The sequence below is a fragment of the Equus caballus genome, chromosome 14 (genome assembly GCF_041296265.1).
Source record: "Equus caballus isolate H_3958 breed thoroughbred chromosome 14, TB-T2T, whole genome shotgun sequence".
NCBI lineage: Eukaryota > Metazoa > Chordata > Mammalia > Perissodactyla > Equidae > Equus > Equus caballus.
This window is the reverse complement of record NC_091697.1, coordinates 44,447,612-44,466,127: the sequence shown is the minus strand read 5'-3', so window position 1 is coordinate 44,466,127 and position 18,516 is coordinate 44,447,612. Positions and strand designations below refer to the sequence as shown.

At 42.9% G+C, this 18,516-nt stretch overlaps 1 protein-coding gene across 5 annotated transcripts in view; it reads right to left on the bottom strand.

Moving 5' to 3' along the window:
* The window catches only part of SH3TC2 (SH3 domain and tetratricopeptide repeats 2), a 70,772-nt gene extending 52,609 nt beyond the window's left edge, over window positions 1-18,163 (bottom strand). For 2 of the 5 annotated variants that reach the window (XM_070233038.1, XM_070233039.1), the window contains exon 1: window positions 17,692-17,901. In XM_070233038.1, the coding sequence (XP_070089139.1) occupies window positions 17,692-17,743 (52 nt within the window). In that variant the 5' untranslated portion in view covers window positions 17,744-17,901. Of the gene's footprint in view, window positions 1-17,691 lie in introns of all 5 variants that reach the window. The other 3 variants (XM_005599310.4, XM_070233037.1, XM_070233040.1) reach the window with 3 other exon arrangements.
* Window positions 18,164-18,516: the final 353 nt, after the last annotated feature.

The window sequence follows — 18,516 nt, the reverse complement described above, 5'->3', positions numbered from 1 at the left end:
TAAGAGAAGGTAGCTATAAAGCATGAAGCAGAAGATATAAAAAAAATAGGAGGGAATTTCACAAGTATTGCTGTAGAGTGTGGGCCTCCTTCATGATATCCCCAAAATATACCAAGAGAACTCAACTCCTGAACACATTACTTTTAGTTACTCTGTTCTTTTGCATGAAACTGCTGAAGGACTATACCATGGCGTCAGAATATTATAAGCATTACCTGGTCCCGGAAACAAGGGTTAGGAATCAGGGCTCAACTACTATTTGTGAGTCACCCATTTAATCCTCCCAGTTTCTTCAATTGTAAAATGGTGATGAGCCAAAGTCAACCAGGCCTACCAGGTTTGCCTTCTGGACCTGTGCTTCTGTTGGTGCAGCCTGAGGGTGATAAGGCACAGAGCAATGACCCTCCGTCCAGTCGCTGCTGATTAGTGCTGAACTCAAATCCCCCTGTTGCTCCCAGGAGCCTCCCTCTGTGCCTGTGCAGCCAGATTTTGAGACCCAAGGGGAAGAGCTTCCAGTGCTTCACAGCAGGAGCATTTAGCACTTTTTTGGGCGATGTACAGAGAGAATGAAATGGATTTGGGCTTGAATAGGCAGAAAAGGGGCCCATTAGCTCACAGCTCTTCATCCAGTAAATCTTGTCAGGGGTCAGTGCTGAAAGCTAAACAGCTTAGCTGGAAAGCTGGAGGGAATGAGCTATCATTGGGCAAGATCACTTTGTAGTTCTGCCTCCAGGAACATAAAGTAACTGTAGCCAAAAGGGACTGGCTTGGGAATCATGAGATGGGAAATTGAGCATAAGTCAGACTCTCCCTTACGTTTGTTGAGTGGCCTTGGGCAAGACATTTCGTCTGTCCGTTCTTTGAGATTTCACTTTTCCCACTCATAAAGGAGGGATTGATCTAAGTCAGTGCTTCTCAACCCTGGCTGCCTATTTGAATCACCCAGCATGCTTTGTAAAAATGCCAGTGGCTAGACCTCATCTCCAGCAGTGCTGATTTGTGTGGCTGGTGGTGCACCCCAGCCATAGGTATTTTTTTTAAGTTCCCCAAGTGATTCTAATTTGAGCTAGTTCTGAGAACCACACATCTGGATTGGTGCTTCTCAAATGTTAATATGTGTATGAGTCACCCGGGGAAAGATTTTATTTTGTTTTATTTTTTTTTTCCTTTTTCTCCCCAAAGCCCCCTGGTACATAGTTGTATATTCTTTGTTGTGGGTCCTTCTAGTTGTGGCATGTGGGATGCTGCCTCAGTGTGGTTTGATGAGCAGTGCCATGTCCACGCCCAGGATTCAAACCAACGAAACACTTGGCCGCCCTGCAGCGGAGTGCGCAAACTTAACCACTCGGCCACGGGGCCAGCCCCTGAGGTTCTGCATTTCTAATACGCTCCCAGGTGATGCTTCTGCTGGTCTCAGGCTCACACTTGGAGTAGCAGCCTGCTTCCCTACTCTAGGACAAAGTCTGGAGACGTAGACCAAGAGGCCTTTCAGGCCATAGCAAACCCACAAACATCTTTTTTTCTCCTTTCTTTTTTTTTTTTTTTTTTTTTGCCCACACAGTGAATTTTTAAAGTTTGAATTGCTTGACATCATTTAGAAATCAGGATATTTTACATAACCCAAATGCTTGGCTTTGCTTTGAAAACTGGAAGATCTGTAGCCTGAGGCCCTTGTTCTCATGTGGCAATAGTCAGCTGGGGCTGAGTGGTTGCTGCCCCTTTGCAGGGCGTTGGTTCGCTGGCTGCCAGGGTCCCCACAGAGTCAGGTCACTCACACCTGACCCTGGCAAACTTTGGGTGTGTGTCCCTTTGCTTTGTAAGACCGCATGAGAAGAGACAATGGCTTAAGGGTGATGAGAGCCCATGAGGTGAGCCAACCTTGAAGAAGGAAGTCCAAGATGGTGACTCTGGCTTGGGGAGAGGGCAAGGCACACAGCTCTTAAAGGATGTGTGCTATGTAGAGCAGAAAATCAGAGTTTCACAGAAAGTGATTTGTGGACAGTCTGCATCAGAATTACTTAGGTGCTTGTTTTTTAAAAGATACCTGTACAAAAATATTTGTAGAAAAATATAGAAGAATATGGGCATGACTTGGAGTAGCCAGTGACTTCCTTAACAGGATGGAGAATGCATTACCCACAGGCACACACAAAATGGATAAATTGGAATACATTAAAATTAGGGACTTCTGTTAATCAAAGATACAATTAAAAAAGGTATGTGACAGAGTATAAAAAATTATAGACAATATGTATATTCATCAGAGAGCTTGAATCCAGAATATATAAAGAACACTAAAAACCTGTAAGAAATAGGTAGTCAACCTGCTAGAAAAATGAGTAAACGGCTTAAATAGGCATTTCACCAAAGGTAAAATCCAAATGGCCAAATAAATTTGTGAAAATTTCCTCAAGCTCATCAGGGAAATGAAAATTAAAACCACACCAGAACACCATTCGACGGACTGGCTAAAATGAAAAGACGGACAAAGTCAAGTGTGTGTTAGGATACACAACAACTGGAATTCACACACACTGCAAGTGTGAGGATAAATTTTGGAAATTTTCACTTGGGAAAACTCTTTGACGGTATTAGTTCAAGCTGAATGTATTCATATACTAAGATTCAGCAATTCTACTCCTAGGTACATACCCAAAAGAATACACACACATGTTCACCAAAACACATCAACTGAAATATTCAGAGCAGCCAAAACCTGGCAAGAACTCAAATATTCGTCTACACTGGAATAGATAAATAAATGATAGTGTGTACAATTAAAACAACACAGTAATGAGAATAAATGAATTACAGCCACAGGAAGCAGCATGGATGGAGATACTCACCTTGTGAACATTCGCCAAGCTGCACACATATAATTTCATACACAATTCTGTATGAATGGCAAATTTTAATAAAAGATGAATTAAAAATATTCCTGGAGCCCTTCTCTACCTACTCTACCTCAAAATATCTAGGGGTAGAGTCTGGGATGTGCCTTTTTAATTAGCACCTTGGGGATTTCTGATGTCCTCCAGAGTGTGAAAAACTGGAGTAGAGGGGGCCGGCCCTGTGGCCAAGTGATTAAGTTCGCACACTCCACTTTGGCGGCCCAGGGTTCGGATCCTGGGCGCAGACATGGCACCACTCATCAGGCCATGTTGAGGCGGCGTCCCACATGCCACAACTAGAAGGACTCACAACTAAAATATACAACTATGAACTGGAGGGATTTGGAGAGAAAAAAGCAGGGGGAAAAAAGAAAGAAAGAAACTGGAGTAGAAAGAGCTGATTCACCAGAGGCCTTGGGACCCACGAGCCAGAGGGCAGCTCCTGGAGAAGCAGCAAGGAATCCAGAAATTAGAGTGAACTCTATCACAGGAAGAAGAGCTGAGAGCTGCACAGGGATTTGCAGGTTACGGAGTACTTTTACGCAGGGAATTATATTTCAACATAAAGGAATTTGAAGACTCAAGCTGGGCCTTGAAAAAGAGCCAGAGATGATTCAAGGCAATAAAAAACTATGGTACAGAATAAAATACTTCAGGAAAAATATACAATTTTTTTAAGTGACTGAAAGGAAATAAACCAAAAGGTCTATGGTGGTCATTGCTGAGTCATTTTTAATCATGTTTTCTATTCTTTTTTCTACTTTCCAAATATTCTGTAAGGGGCATGCATTTGTTTTCTAACACTGGAGGCAGGTAGAAAAGTGGCTAGGAACAAAGGCTCTACAATCAGACTGTCCTGGACTCAATCCCTGGGTTTTTCATTAGCCATGTGACCCATGTGAACCCAGTCTATGTGGTTCAGATGGGACTGACTCCATCCGTAGCTCCAAAGGGGGGCACATGACTCAAGAATAAGCCAATCAGCTTACACTGTGCCATGGCCACGTGACCAAAGTTAAACCAATGAGAATTGGTCCCAGGCCCCTCATGAGCACTTTTAGGGGAAGAGAAGATTTTTTCCACTACACTTGGAGCTGTGAATGTGACAGTCTGGAGCTGTGGGGCCCACCACAGGGCGAAAGCTTGCCTGAGGTTGAGGCCAACCCAGTTCAAAGAGAGCTTAGGAAAGCTAACTTCCTAATGACATTATTTGAATATCTTGATCCACCCCTACCTGAAGCAAACAGCTCCCAGACTTTTCATTTATGAATCAATAAATTACTTTTTGTGAAAGCTAGTTTCATTTTTATTATTATTATTATTGGTCAGAAAATGTTGCTAACACTCAATTCAAAAAGCACTGAGATTTATTTAAAAACTGCCAAACTGCCAAACACTTTCCAAAGTGGCTGTGCCATTTTGCGTTGCCATCAACAACCTAAGAGAGTTCCAGTCGCTCCACATCCTCACCAACACGTGACAGTATCAGTTTTTTAGTTTTAGCCATTCTAATAGGTTTACAGTTTTATCTCATTGTTTCACTTTGCATTTCCCTAATAACTAATGATGTTGAGCCTGTTTTTCATGCACTTACTTGCCATCCATGTAATTTTCTGAATGAAAGTGTCTGTATAAACGTTTTGTCCCATTTTAATTGGGTTATTTACCTTCTCATTACTGAGTTATGAGAGTTTTTTTTTTTTTGCATTCTGGATACAAGTATCAGATATGTGGTTTGCAAATATTATCCCCCAGCCTGCGGGTTCCTTTTTACTTTCTCAGTAGATTTCTATGGGTGAGGGGAAAGCAGGGTTACCAGTAAAGAGATCAGCAGGGGAGGAGGAAATGAGCTTTGCATGCTCGTGAGACAGCAGAGGCCAGGCTGTATGTACCAGAGAGGTGGGTGATCATGGGGCTAAAGTTAATAAAGTAGAGGTAGGATAGAGAGAACGTTGTGAGGCAAGCAGAGGAATTTAGAATGGATACAGCAAGCAATAGGGAGTCATGAAACATTCTTGAGCATGGGAGTGGCATAATGAAAGGGGCACGGGAAGGACAGGGAGAGGGAAGGAGGACAGACAGGGAGGCCAGCTGAAAAGCTTCTGTGGCAATCTAGGGATGTGAATGTGAGAAGTGGCCTGTGATCCTGTTGCTGAGAAGTGAGAGAATGCAGTGAATGATGTTGTGTTTGAAAGTAAGAAAAGAGAAGGAATCTCCACGTATTGAATATGAGGGATGACAATGAGGAAGAGGCAATAATTGTAGAAAATGAATGTTAGAAGAGATTTAAGAGATCAGTTAGTTCCACTTCTAATTATACTATCAAAAAACTGAGGCTCAGAGAGGAGTAGTGATTTCACCAAGGTCACACAGCAAGTTAGCAATAGTCATGACAAATAAAAATGGCAAGTAATAGGATATATTGGAATATATGAGGAAGCCATTTTGTGTAAACCTAATTCGGCCTGACCTTGTCTTTCCAAAAGGGCCTGACCGAGGCCATGGAGCATGCATTGTATATCTGCTTTAGAGATTCCCTACGGCAAGAGCAAAGGCCCTTGAGATAAAGGTGCAACTTCTCTCCCCCTCCCAACATTGGCATCTCCTTAAAGATTAAGCATCTTTCTTTAGGCTGGGAACCAATTGCAGCGCTCATCTGTGACCGCCCAGCCCGAGGCAACACACCTGCCACCCCGCAGCGTTCACTGAGACAGCAGACCTATCTGCCGTTTCCATCAATCGCTGTGCTGACAGAGCAGCCTCGTGACTATTGTGGGAGGGACATTTCAATCATATGTGAAACACCCTCTTTGAGGGCATATAACCACCCTGTATACCCCCACTTCTTTGGAGTGCTCTGTTCCTTTGTGGAAAGACTCTCCTGGGTTATAATCCTCAGATTTAAGCTCAGAATAAACTCACCCAAATTTTCATTTATAGATTGGTTATGGATTATTTTCGTCGACAGTTCTTGGCGTAGTCATGGCAGGATTTCAGAGAAACCCACCGGAGGCCACCTGGAATCTACACTGAGCTGGCATTTGGTACCAATAAGGGCCCATTGAGCCCCCCGGATTACTGCATTCTTCAGGTGACCCTGGTGAGTTCTTCTGAAACCCGGACTTCTTTATTTTAAGTTGACGGTCCAAGAGTTTATATGAGCTGGGTAAGGTCTTAAGACTAGAGGTTTTTAAGGGGTACTGGTACATACTCTAGGTAAGAGGAACCTAGGAGGAATTTGCTAGGCCAGAGGAGCCTAGAGGAACTTGGGAGTGAATGGAGAAGGCTGACGTTTTTAACTTGGCTTTAAATTGGAAAGAACTGTGTTTACAAAGTCTGAACAAACTGCTTGATAGAGAAATGAGAGACTGAACGTGTTCAGCTCCAAAGAAAACGGACATTTGCTCCTCCCGGCCTTTACCAAAAGGCGCCCTTAGGTGACTAAGGACCTCAGCAGGAGTGTCAGAGGATCAATCCTCACGACGTGCAGCGGTCCCATAGGGAACTCCACTCTCACTCACGGTAATTAATTACAGGCTCGTCCGGGGACGCGCACATAAGGGCTGGTCACCCCGTGCTCTGAGCCCCACGTTGGTTTTAGACTGCCGGAGGAGAAACCGAGGCACGTAAGAGAGTGTTTATGACCTTTTATAGGGAGTAACACTCACAAGCAGCACACTTCTGACCCACTACACTGTCCTCAGAAGTTGTTTGGACTTTATAACAAAACGAAATTAAAAGAGAAGCAGGAAATCGAGCTTCTAAAACAGCCCGAATCAGTTCCCGAATGGGCAGCCTTTCCTCCAGACTCCGGTTGGCTTTATGCTGTGATTGCAATTGCTTAACAAAGGGGGATCCCAAGCCAGATTGCTAAGGCCAAATGAAAGAGAGAAAAAGGAAAAAACTGGGAAAACAAGTTTTTCCACCGCGGTCCGCTATGAGAACACCTAACTAATATAAGGAAAACCTTTGCTCTGTCTGTCTGTGTGTGTCTATACATGTCACAAAAGTTTTTATATTTTACCTCCGGATGGTACAATTTCTAAAGAGCTCTATTCCATTGACTTAAAGTAAGCGCTTACAAAAAGTTTTTCTGAATAGAACAACCCAAATGTCTTTAAAGTTTATGGTCTGAATTAGGGCTGCCCCAGGGAGAGAAGTCCAGGGCATCCTCACCTACATACCGATCTATATGACCAGATTCGTATCTAAAGTTATAGGACCGCACAATAACCAGACCCCATCTGCCCTGAAATCATCATCCCTTGCTACAGGAACCCCAATGGGGGAATTTTCAAGGTAATGGCTCCTTTTCTTTCATCTCTCTTAGAGTTACAAGGGCCATTTTCGTCTCCTTTTGAGCTTTGCAACCGGGAAACAAAGAAATCTTTAAAGAGTCAAAGGCTCCACCCCTGGGAGCCCCAACTTTGAGTTTCCAGGCCTGATCACCCCAGCAACCCTAAGTGGGGTGCCCTCTCTTGACAGTTGACTCATTGAGTATTTTAGTCACCTACTGAGTCAGTCATGAGGGTAGGAGACCTGTGATTTATTCTGTGAACTGTCCTGCTGGGATTGTGTGCCCAGCACAGGAACTGTTGTGTGACTCTTATCTTGATAACCCTCTGGAAGAGGCCATGAGGGCAAGGTTCGATCTCTTCTTTTCCTTTCTTTGTCTGTTTTACTCATCATCTCTTCTGTTGTCGCCAAGTTGAGGTTAAGTTCAGGCTGGACCTGACCAGAACCTGGACCTTCTGTAAAATCAAAAACTTGAGAACCTTTTGCCAGGGACTTAACTCTCAACCCTGGTACTGGGAGCCCCGGCCTCCAGCCAGTTCCAGGCCTTTGTAGGCTCTGCACCCTTCTCCAGTCCACCGTCAGTCGGACACTGGCTTTACTGCCATGGGGAGTGCCGTAAGCATCCCCAGAGACTCACCACTTGGGTGCATTCTAACTAATTAGAAAAACTTTCAATTGCATAGGTTATGCCCCAGAAACTCCAGCTGGGAGAAAACTTGAGGGGTTTCTCTGTGCCTTTATGATGCAATTGGACAGGTAGATCAACCTAGAATGTCATTCAAGTTACAATCCAGTTTCCGGGAAATCAAGAGCAACTGTCCTTAGAAAATCCTTGCAAGACTGGAAATACTGCTCTAGAGGCAGTTCGGATTCCACCCAGTTCCTTTATCTCAAAAGGGATTATCATCGCCCCTCTCCAGAAACTACTACCTAGCCCATTACTAATTCCTAAGACTGAAGAAAAAAAAAGGGGGGGGAGGGGGAGGAAAAAACAGCTTCCAAATTCTTTTTGGTAACAATCTTGAGTTCTGCTAAGTGATAAAAATCTGAGTATCTGGGTCATTTTGGGATTGGATAGAACACAAACATTGCTAAACATCTAAGTTTATCTACTTTTGGCTTTTTATTGCAGAGATGCTAAAAGTCTTCGGGTCTTTTACTGTAAAGTGACGTGTTCTTAGAAATTATGAAGTGTTTAGAATGCTGATATAAAAGACAATTCATAATTGCTAACCTTTTGTCTGTTAATGGTTAAAAGTTCTAATTAACATATATAATTAAAGCTATTGGAAATTAATAAAAAAAAACAGCTGTGCATTCAAAGAAAGTTAAAATGTATGTTTTCAGTAAAGAAGGTATAAAGAATGGAAGTAATTTTGTTTGTTCGGTTAAGAAAGATAAATTTGTCCTAATGTACTAGAAGGAAGAAAGCAAGCATGGGACAAATTCTGAATGCAAAAGAAGTTATAGAAGGTTTGTGAAAGAAATTCTGAAAAGAGTTTTATGCCTGGTGAAGTTGGCTAAGATTGAAATGAATCTAATTAAGTAAGTGGGTTTTAATATGAAAAAGTAAACTGGTACAAAAACTAGAATTTGGCTTTCTCTCTTAAAAGGATAATTTTCTTAAACGCTTAGTCTGCTCTTGATAAAGAGATTATAAAAGATTTTTTCCTTCTGAGTAAGTTTACAAAAGATTTATGTTTTGTTGTATCTATGTTTATGTTTCCTAGGTGCAAAAAGACAGAGGTCTCTCTATTAAGGTTTTTTTGTTGTTGATACCTAAGCATTGTTTCACAGTGAGTGTTGTTTAAATAAGTGTTTTAAAAATCTTTTGATATTTTTGACAAGCTTCTCTCTCAAAAAAAAAAAATTCAAGTCCTAAATAAAGGTTTTCCTTTGACCTGGATGAAGGAGGAGGATTTCTTTGAGGATTTTGAGAGGGCCCCTGGGACTTCACAGAGAAATTTGCTCTCTCTTCCTATAAGGTGGAAGATTCTAAACTAATTAAGCTTATTTGGTCTGTTAAATTATACTGGAAGCATTGTCTGATAAGTGATGATAATCTTTCTTAGTTGGTATTATGTGGTAAATGTTATTGATATAAGTGTTTTGAAAATTATATAACATTCCTAAAATTCTGATCTGTCCTGGCTATCAGCCATAATTCTAATTATTAGTTTAAGGTGTTATATATCACAGAAATAACCAAGTTTCTCTGTCAATTGTCATTTTTAAGTCTTTTGTTGTTTACAGTTAGTTGTTTTACTCTGATGCTTTTTGCTTTTGCAAATATGTCTCATCTTAGGAGGAATTCATGGAAAAGACTATGACACACTCTGGATTACAGTTTTCTGGCAAACTTTCAGATCATAGAACTGAACTAGGTAAGAAATTACAGAAATCTAATAGAAAAACTGATGACCTCATAAAACTGCTAACAGAAGTTTAAGATCAAGAACAGATCATACAGGACTGAATGAACTAAGGATGATTATAATTTTTTTATGACTTTTGTTTGAAATTTTGTTTTTGATGTGTTGTTTTGTTTTCTCAGATTTAAGGAAATCTTTTTCTCTTTTCTCTTCTGCTAACTATGCCTGATAGCAATTTAGTGAAATTATAACTTTATGAGCAGAACTGAAACATTTATCTTTTTCTCCCTACCTGATCCCTCCAGAATTTGGAAACTCTTTGTGAGTGAGTATGGTTATTTCGTGGCAATATAGTTATTTGCATAAGTTCAACAAGAATCTGTTCTCCTTATAACAGGACACATTTGTTATCTTACCAAAACTTTGACTGGAATGTCATATTTGAGAGAAACATACAGACTCAGATATGACAATACTGCCTTTGAGGAATAAGGTTGACTTTCTGGAAATAAAGACACTTGGAAATATGGGCCTGATACCCTGCTTTACAGAGAGAGATTCCAGCAATCTTGCCTGGTAAGTAAGGAAGCTTGCTTATCTGGCAGGTGCAAGGAACCTCAGAATATTTTGGGGGGACATCGAGAAGAGAGGAATCCACCCAAATCTGTAGGTACTGCAGGCAGAATCTGACGGCAAGTTCTTGGCTTGGTTTTCCTGGCCTCGAGAGGTCTTTAAAGTTCAATCTGAGATTCCTCATAAAAGAATTCCAGCAAAGCAGATTTAAGAGCCTACATGATCAACTGCTATTCTTGCTGCACTTATGTAAATAATTGAGCCAAGTTTCTTGAAACCAAACTTATTTTGCAAACCAATTAGTCTTAATTTGACTATCTTTGGTAAAAATGAGGGTGATTTTAGAGAGAAGAATTATGTTTCAGTGAAAAACTATAATATGCATTTGTGGATATTAGATCCTAGTTCTGTTAATTGTCTTTGAGGCTTTTTCCACCTGTGAACTGGACTGAATCCTGAATTCTTCTACTGAAATATCTGGTTACAAACCTCCAAACTAATGTTTTCAATTTTTACCTCATTTTCATTTGGAATCATTGAGAATTGAATATGCTCTTTTTCCTGAAACCCTGCAAACTGAAGCTGAACGACTTGAGAGAAACTTAAGAGAGATTCCTATCTGTTGCTGTGTAAGCTGTAAGCCACTCAAAAAGATACCTGAATGCCCGATGACATCATCAGAGACATTTCAAGCTGCAAAAAGATGCTTTGACTCTGACATCTAGAAGTCTTCTTGACTGCCTGCCCCCTGGACGCAGGAACTAGTTTATAATTTGCTCCAACCATTAACCTTGTTACCTTGCTTCCAACATCACAAGGGAGAGAAGACCACAACTGCATTCTATTGTTTAACTTGGTTTACAAATGGATCTTACTTAAATGATAAACAAGGACGGTTATCAAGCTGGATACGCTGTCCAGCCTCAAGAATGCCTGCTGCTTCCCATTAGCTCCGCTAACCCAGTAAAAGATTTCCTTCTACAGGCTCAAGAAATTGCCACGGAACAAGAGAAATAGATGTGGCAGTCAAAAGGGGGAATTTTTGACACCCCCTCACAGATGTGGTTCGGGCCCAATAAGAAACCCATAGTACCTATTGAAGCACAATTGCCACTGCTCCAGCATATACACAATTAACCCACTGGGCACCTGAAAAGATGATTTTATGGGGAAAAACCCACTCCATGGGTCACAAGGCCACTTTCCTCTTGCTAAGGGACCCTTTGAGGTATGGCAATTGGACTTTGTCCAAATGCCACCATCTCAAGGATATAAATACATCTTGGTAATGATTTGCATGTTTTCACATTGGATTGAAGCCTTTCCTTACAGAAGAGCAATGGCTTTAACAGTAGGTAAATTACTATTAGAGAGAATAATTCCTGTTTGGGGAATTCCTACTGAGTTACATAGTAACCGGGGAACTCATTTCACGGGACAAATAATTAAATCTATTTGTAATATTTGGCCAATAATGCAACATTTCCATTGTGCTTACCATCCCCAGTCCTCGGGATTGGTGGAACGAACTAATGACACAATCAAAACTCAATTGGCAAAACTTTCAGAAGCATTTAATCTCTTATGGCCGAAGGCTCTTCCACTAGCGCTCCTCAATCTTAGATCTACACCCTTTGGTAAACATCGACTGTCTCCTTTCGCGATAATAACCGGACGGCCTATGAAATTAAACGAAGGAATGTATGAACCAACTTTACTTAGAGGAGACATTTTACATTATTGTCAAGGTCTCATCAAGGCACTTAAAAGAAATGAAAGATTGGTAGCTGATTCTTTCACAGAGAATTCCCAGAAATTAAGGATCTTGGACTGTAACCTGAAGAATTTATTTATTGAAAGAGACATCAAATAAAACTGTTTGCAGCCCTGTTGAAAAGGACCATACCAGGAGGAGAAGAAGACGGCATCTGTTGTAGACAGCTGTCCCAAGACTCCGGACCAGGTCTGTATTCCCAACCTTATATCTCATTTAAACCTTTGTTATGCTTAAACTGTATACCTATTTTATAATTTGTTTGGAATATTATTATACTTAATCAAAGGGATTAATTTGGAACAGACTGGTCTTGAAGGCCAGGCATTTATCGAGTGACTCCTAATGGAACTCAGTGGTTACGTGGAACAAATCTTTGGCCTTTCCTACTGCCTGGATGGCTAAAACATTGCACCCTGAGTTTCCTTTAAAAGCAGGGAAGGAGTCAGGCTGAGTTAAAACCTGTTGCCAATCTCCCTCTCTTTAAGGCCGGATGGGCTTGTTCAGTGTTCCACTGGTATGGCTATATTTTCAGCTATATTTGCTTCTTCTTTGGGGCTAAAAGACGTCATTATTACATATGAAAGCTCTGACTAAATTGACTCAAGAAGCCCTTAATGATAGTCAAGCAGGAACAGCCTTATTAAATACTGAAATGTCTTTAATGAGAAGGGCTGTCCTTCAAAACAGAATGGCTTTAGATATTCTTACTGCATCCCAAGGTGGTACATATACAAGCATTCAGACTAGATGCTGTGCTTTTACATGTGATGAATCTTCCAATGTGTCATCTCTGCTGAAACTCATGAAGGAGCAAGTGGATGCCTTGTGCGATCCGACACCCAGTCTTGAATTGTTTGGCTAGCTCCCTTCCGGTATCAGTTCCCTTTTCCGATCCGGATTGGAATTCCTATTTCTACTACTTCTTGGAATTCTTTTACTAGTCATAATATTCAAATTAATTGTTGTTTTCTTTACTCAGTGTTGTAAGAGTGGCATACACACTAAAGTAATGATTGCTCGACAGCTTGAGATGGTTGATCTGTCTTATAACCCTGGACAAATTTCTTTTTCTGATAGGGACTATGACTAAGAATTCATTTCAGACCAATCCTTTTAAAATGCTGAGTTATTATTGTTACTGTACTTGTTCTATAATCATATACAAGGTAAATGTAAACTGTCATAGAAAAGCACATATACAATGTTTGTGCAACAATCTAAAATTAATTGGAAATTACATGACATATGAAACGCTTCCTCTGTTAATATATATATAACTCTATACTTGTCCACTATTTCCCCCAACGTGGACGACTAGGCAAATGAATGAAATAAAAGCCTAGCACCGAGGGGTCATGATGGACCCAGGGCAGGCAGCAACCACCCTGGCGCCGAGGGACAATATTTTGATCATCAATGCTTTCTATCGAAAGATTAGAGATCAAAAGGGGGAAATGACAAGTAAAAATGGCAAGTAATAGGATATATTAGAGTATATGAGGAAGCCATTTTGTGTAAACCTAATTCGGCCTGACCTTGTCTTTCCAAAAGGGCCTGATCGAGGCCATTGAGCATGCATTGTATATCTGCTTTAGAGATTCCCTACGGCAAGAGCAAAGGCCCTTGAGATAAAGGCGCAACTTCTCTCTCCATCCCAACGTTGGCATCTCCTTAAAGATTAAGCATCTTTCTTTAGGCTGGGAACCGATTGCAGTGCTCATCTGTGACCGCCCAGCCCGAGGCAACACACCTGCCACCCCGCGCATTCACTGAGACAGCAGACCTATCTGCCGTTTCCATCAATTGCTGTGCTGACAGAGCAGCCTTGTGACTATTGTAAAAGGGACATTTCAATCATATGTGAAACATACTCTTTGAGGGTATATAACCACCCTGTATACCCCCACTTCTTTGGAGTGCTCTGTTCCTTTGTGGAAAGACTCTCCTGGGTTATAATCCTCAGATTTAAGCTCAGAATAAACTCACTTAAATTTCCATTTATAGATTGGTTATGGATTATTTTCGTCGACAGTCAGAAGCCATCCAGATCATTGGGTGCAGACCTTGCTGTTTCCATTACATTAACCTGACCTCAGAACACTGAAGTCTAAAGTCTCTAATCCAGGAAATATATCACTCACAGAAACTTGCCAGAAATGAGAATTCACGCCCATTTCTCCTCTCTCAGTCTCTCCTTGCTCCTACCCATCCACTGCCGCCTCCAGCTTTAGGAAGAGAACTAAACAGTAAACGTTTCCCAGTGTGCTTTTTTTCCTCCACCCACATACTTTTTCCTTCTTCGACCTGGCAAGCATACCACCAGCAGTTTTTATGATGCAAAACTCACACTGTCCTTGTGAGAAAAAATATCAGATCAGAACTACAGCTGCATCTATATGCATAGATATATCTCAGATCATAATCTTGAGGGAAAAAAAAGCAAGTTGCATAATGATATTTTGTCTAAGTTTAAAAATCTTCAAAATAAATTCTTTGCGATGATTAAGAGTACATGAATATGTAATAAAAGCACAAAACTGCTGAATTCAAGAAAGGGATTAATTTGGGGGAAGGAAAAAGGGGATGAGATTGGGAAGAACTACCAGCAGACCCTAAGTGTATCTGTAATGTCTTATTTTTTGAAAAGTTAAGAGAAAGAAGGAAAGAAGCTCTGAAGCTCATGTGGCATAAAGAAGAAATTTGCGAAAGCTAGACGGTGGGTTTATTGTTCTAATAGTCTCTATTATCAGTAAGTTCAAAATGACTCACGAGTTTTTAAAGTTCAAATGTGAAGCATCATTTACTATTGTCCGCATTCACCATGGATGGACTGTTGTTATCCCGATGATTCGTATTTATCAAAAAGGTGGAAAGGAAAGTGACAAACACCAGAGATCATTGGAGGCAAATGTTTCTCTCCCTCATCCTCTGTTTAAGAATGTATGTCTGCCTAATTTCTTCAGAAAGTGTTGAAGATAAGGGGGAAGTGCTAGAAGCTTTTAGACCAATGAACTTTGGCATGACTTGCTCTGTGGCCCCAAGTGAGCAGCTGTAGTTTATTATTAAACAATGGCAAGGATCTCCAAGGGTCCAGAAAGTCAGAGATGACTACAGTTGATCAGAAACTCACCCTCCCTCTATGTACAATTGGGAGATTTATGGCGCAAACGAGAAACATCACAGGGGGACCGATGCTGCAGGCAGAGTCCACATGTGAGAATGCGGCACCTGGGGTCGTCAGAGCCAAGGTTCGTCATGTCACACCGCAGCAAACCAGCTGGGCAGCTGTCCAGGGCTCAGTGCCATCAACAGCCTTCTCTTTTCCTGCCTCCCTTACCCCTAAGGACCGTTGGTCCCTGCTGTTTACTCCCACTTAAACAGACACAATGGCAGAAACAGCCAAAGAAACGTGAGCACAGACTCCTGCGCCAATGGCGTCAGAATTAGGAAGAAGGGATGTGGGAGTGGTTCCTATTAGCTAACAATAAAACAGCCCACAATTACTGAGGGGTTATCAGAAGCTAGACCCTGTGCTAAATCCATGAAATGAGTTATCTGATTTAATCCTCACAAAAACTCCATGCGATGGATACTACCATTAGATCAAGTTTACAAACGAGAAAACTGAGGTTCGAAGAATATAAGAGACCTGTCCAAAGTCACACAGCTATTAAGTTGTTCCAGGATGTGTCTCCTACTTTGTTCCATTTCTCTATGACAAATAGGGGAACCTAGAAGAGAATGTTTATATCAACTGGCTTCAGACTTAGAATATGCATATCGACCTCCCTAGGGAAAGCCCCTACAAATATGGAGAACAGTATCGGGGAATGGCACAAAAAGCCCTAATAGAAATAAACAGCAAGCTGACTCTTGGTGAAAAAGTGAATCCAGCGTTTCATTGGATGCTAAGCAATTATCAGTGGCAAAAAACAGGGGAAAGAAGAAAATACTGAATGATAGCGCCATCAGAACTTTGAGGAAGCTTCTCCAATATTGGTTGGTTGTTTTGAGCTGCAGAACTCCTCTACATGGAATCTTGAGCTGAAGGACAGAATGTCAAACCGAAGCAGTTACTCCAGCTAGTGCTGGGGGTCAGGGAGCGGGGGCAGAGCTCCCTAAGACACCTCCGCAGGCCGAGTTTATAGCCCACTCATTTTATAGATGAGCAAAATGGAGGCCTAGAGACAGAGCATGATATGCTCGGGCCATGGAAATGTAGTTAATCTGGCTAACTTATTTATTGTGCTTAATTAACTGTGTGCCAGGCTAAGTGTTTCACACAGAGACTTAATCCCATCCCATCCCAACTTTATGAGGAAGGCATAATTATATCATAAAATATACAGATGAGGAAACTAAAACCCAGAGAGGTTAAATAAATTGCTCAAGGCAAGTCAAAGAAGCAAGATCAAAGCCAGACAGTCTGGCCTCCAAGGGCGGGTGATCACCCACGATGATGCCTGCCCCCATGGAGAGAGACTGAGTCACATCTAGTCCCCACTCCCTGACTTGCAGACCAGTGATCCTTCGTGTTCTCCCACCCACGTGCTGTGTCTGCACCCATGGGCTACAATGACAGCAGGATTTAGCAAGAGGGTCTGAAAAATTTATAAATCCCAGAAATCTGGAGAAGCAAAATGTTTCATAGCTGAAGGTCGTGCCTTTGTGCCAAGGGCACTGTTTGAGACTTTATTTGCTTATGGTTTTAGGTCCAGGTGGCCTTAGCCTGGGAGCCTCTTCCTCCCGGAGGTGTCAAGCTGTCTAGGCTGGGACCTCAAGCAGAGGAAGCAGAACGTGGTGCTTCAGGTTTGCTTTGAGGACCTCTAGAGCCTTCCGCATTGTGAGCCCAGGTCACAAGGCTGCAGGTGAAGTCATCTGTCAGAGAGTAGAAAGCCCTCAACGGGGGATGCTCCCGGGCTCCCCTCCAAGGAACCGTGGTGAGGCTCCAGGAAGACGTGGATTCCTCACATTGTTAGGAAGGCTTCCTCGGCTTAGTGCTCTTCCATCTCCCAGGGAAGTCCTCCCCCAATCCACCTCCCTGCCCTAAAGCCACCACTCCTCCTGATAAATGCCGTACTTGCGACCACAGGGCCCCATTTGGCCCTGCTCTGAAAAGAAGGAAGGAGTTTGCATTAGGGTAACCAATCATCCCAATTGCCTGGGACCACCCCGTTTCTAACACTGACTGCATCCTGGGCAAACCCTCAGTCCCAGGCACATCAAAATGGTTGGTCACCTATGTCAAGTCTCAGATAACTTGACAGTTTCTTAGAGCAAAACTCTCTGTGGCCTCAATTTGACATACCAAGAAAAAAATCACACTGTAACAGGTAGGAGGCAGGAAATTGCTTGTTTTTCTCCAGTAACAGCAACTCTGATGAAAACAGGGTTGAGTGACTGAGGCCAAGTTTATGACCACCGATGGTCCCAGAGGAACTCACTTCCTGACCTCTCTTCCTGACCTAGGGAATCCTGGGAAGAAAGGAAGGAAGGGCTTAGTCACACCCTGGGAGTGGCAGCCAAGAGCAGCACTCCTTCCTCACAGAGTGAGCTCAAAGCCTCTCTCTTCAGGAAAAGCAGATGCTTCCCAGGCTTCACTCCCTTTTCACAAAGCCAGAATGACAAATACTGAATAAGGCACAGAGAAGAGTGAGCGAGGACTCACAACCATCACCCTGTCTTTAGAAAAGCAACTCCCCCACCCCCAGCAAATCCCTGAGCCTTCACTGAAACAACCACCTCAGCCAAGCCACAGGCCAGAGCCCCCCCGAAAACTCACCTGGGCCCCAGGACAGACTCGGCTCCCCGGGGATGCAGAAGCAGCCACCCATGTGTGCACCATCCTCCTCAGGCCGAGACCCCTGGGAACACCAGCCAGAAGAGCACTGGGAGGGGACAGCCCTCCAAGAGTGTCCCTCCTCCCGCCTCCTCCCGGGCACACAAGGGACCAAGGCCCCAGCTCAATGCACAATGCAGCCTTTGATATCCTGGCTGCAGCAGGAGGCCCAGGGAGGATGGGAGGGGCAGCCCAGCCCTCAGGACCCATAGTCCTTGCACTGTCAGGCTCTGACTGGGGAGCGGAGCTCCTCCCTGCCTCTCTGCAGATTGCTTCATGCCTCTCAGGCTGTGGCACATTCCTCACATTCTGGGATTGAGATACACAGTTGGTTCTTGCGGGGGCGGTCAGGGCGGGGGAGGAGGACAGAGAGCATCCCAGGAATCAAGGCTGCTGTTCTTGCTCCCTCCTGACTGCCTTGGCCCATGCTGCCACTGGGAGATGGAGCCCCACCCAGGCTCTCTGCAAACACCTCCCTTGGCTGTTCGAGTGAAGCTGGAGCTCTGGGCACAGCATCTCCCCTCACCCCCAGCAGCATCCATGAGCCAACCCCTCACTGGTGAACATGCGACCCCCAGCCGCTGGCTCCCAAAGTCTTGGTCAGAAGGAATCCGGGAAATCTTCTGATGGAGTGCAGCATATTACAGATCAAAGGATGAAGGGCCACGCGTGTTAAGGCTACAAGTATGCACAAAAACTGGTCACACCAGACTAATGTCTTTTCCATTTTGGATAAGGAGCAAAGCAGGGGAATGCAGTTGACACGGT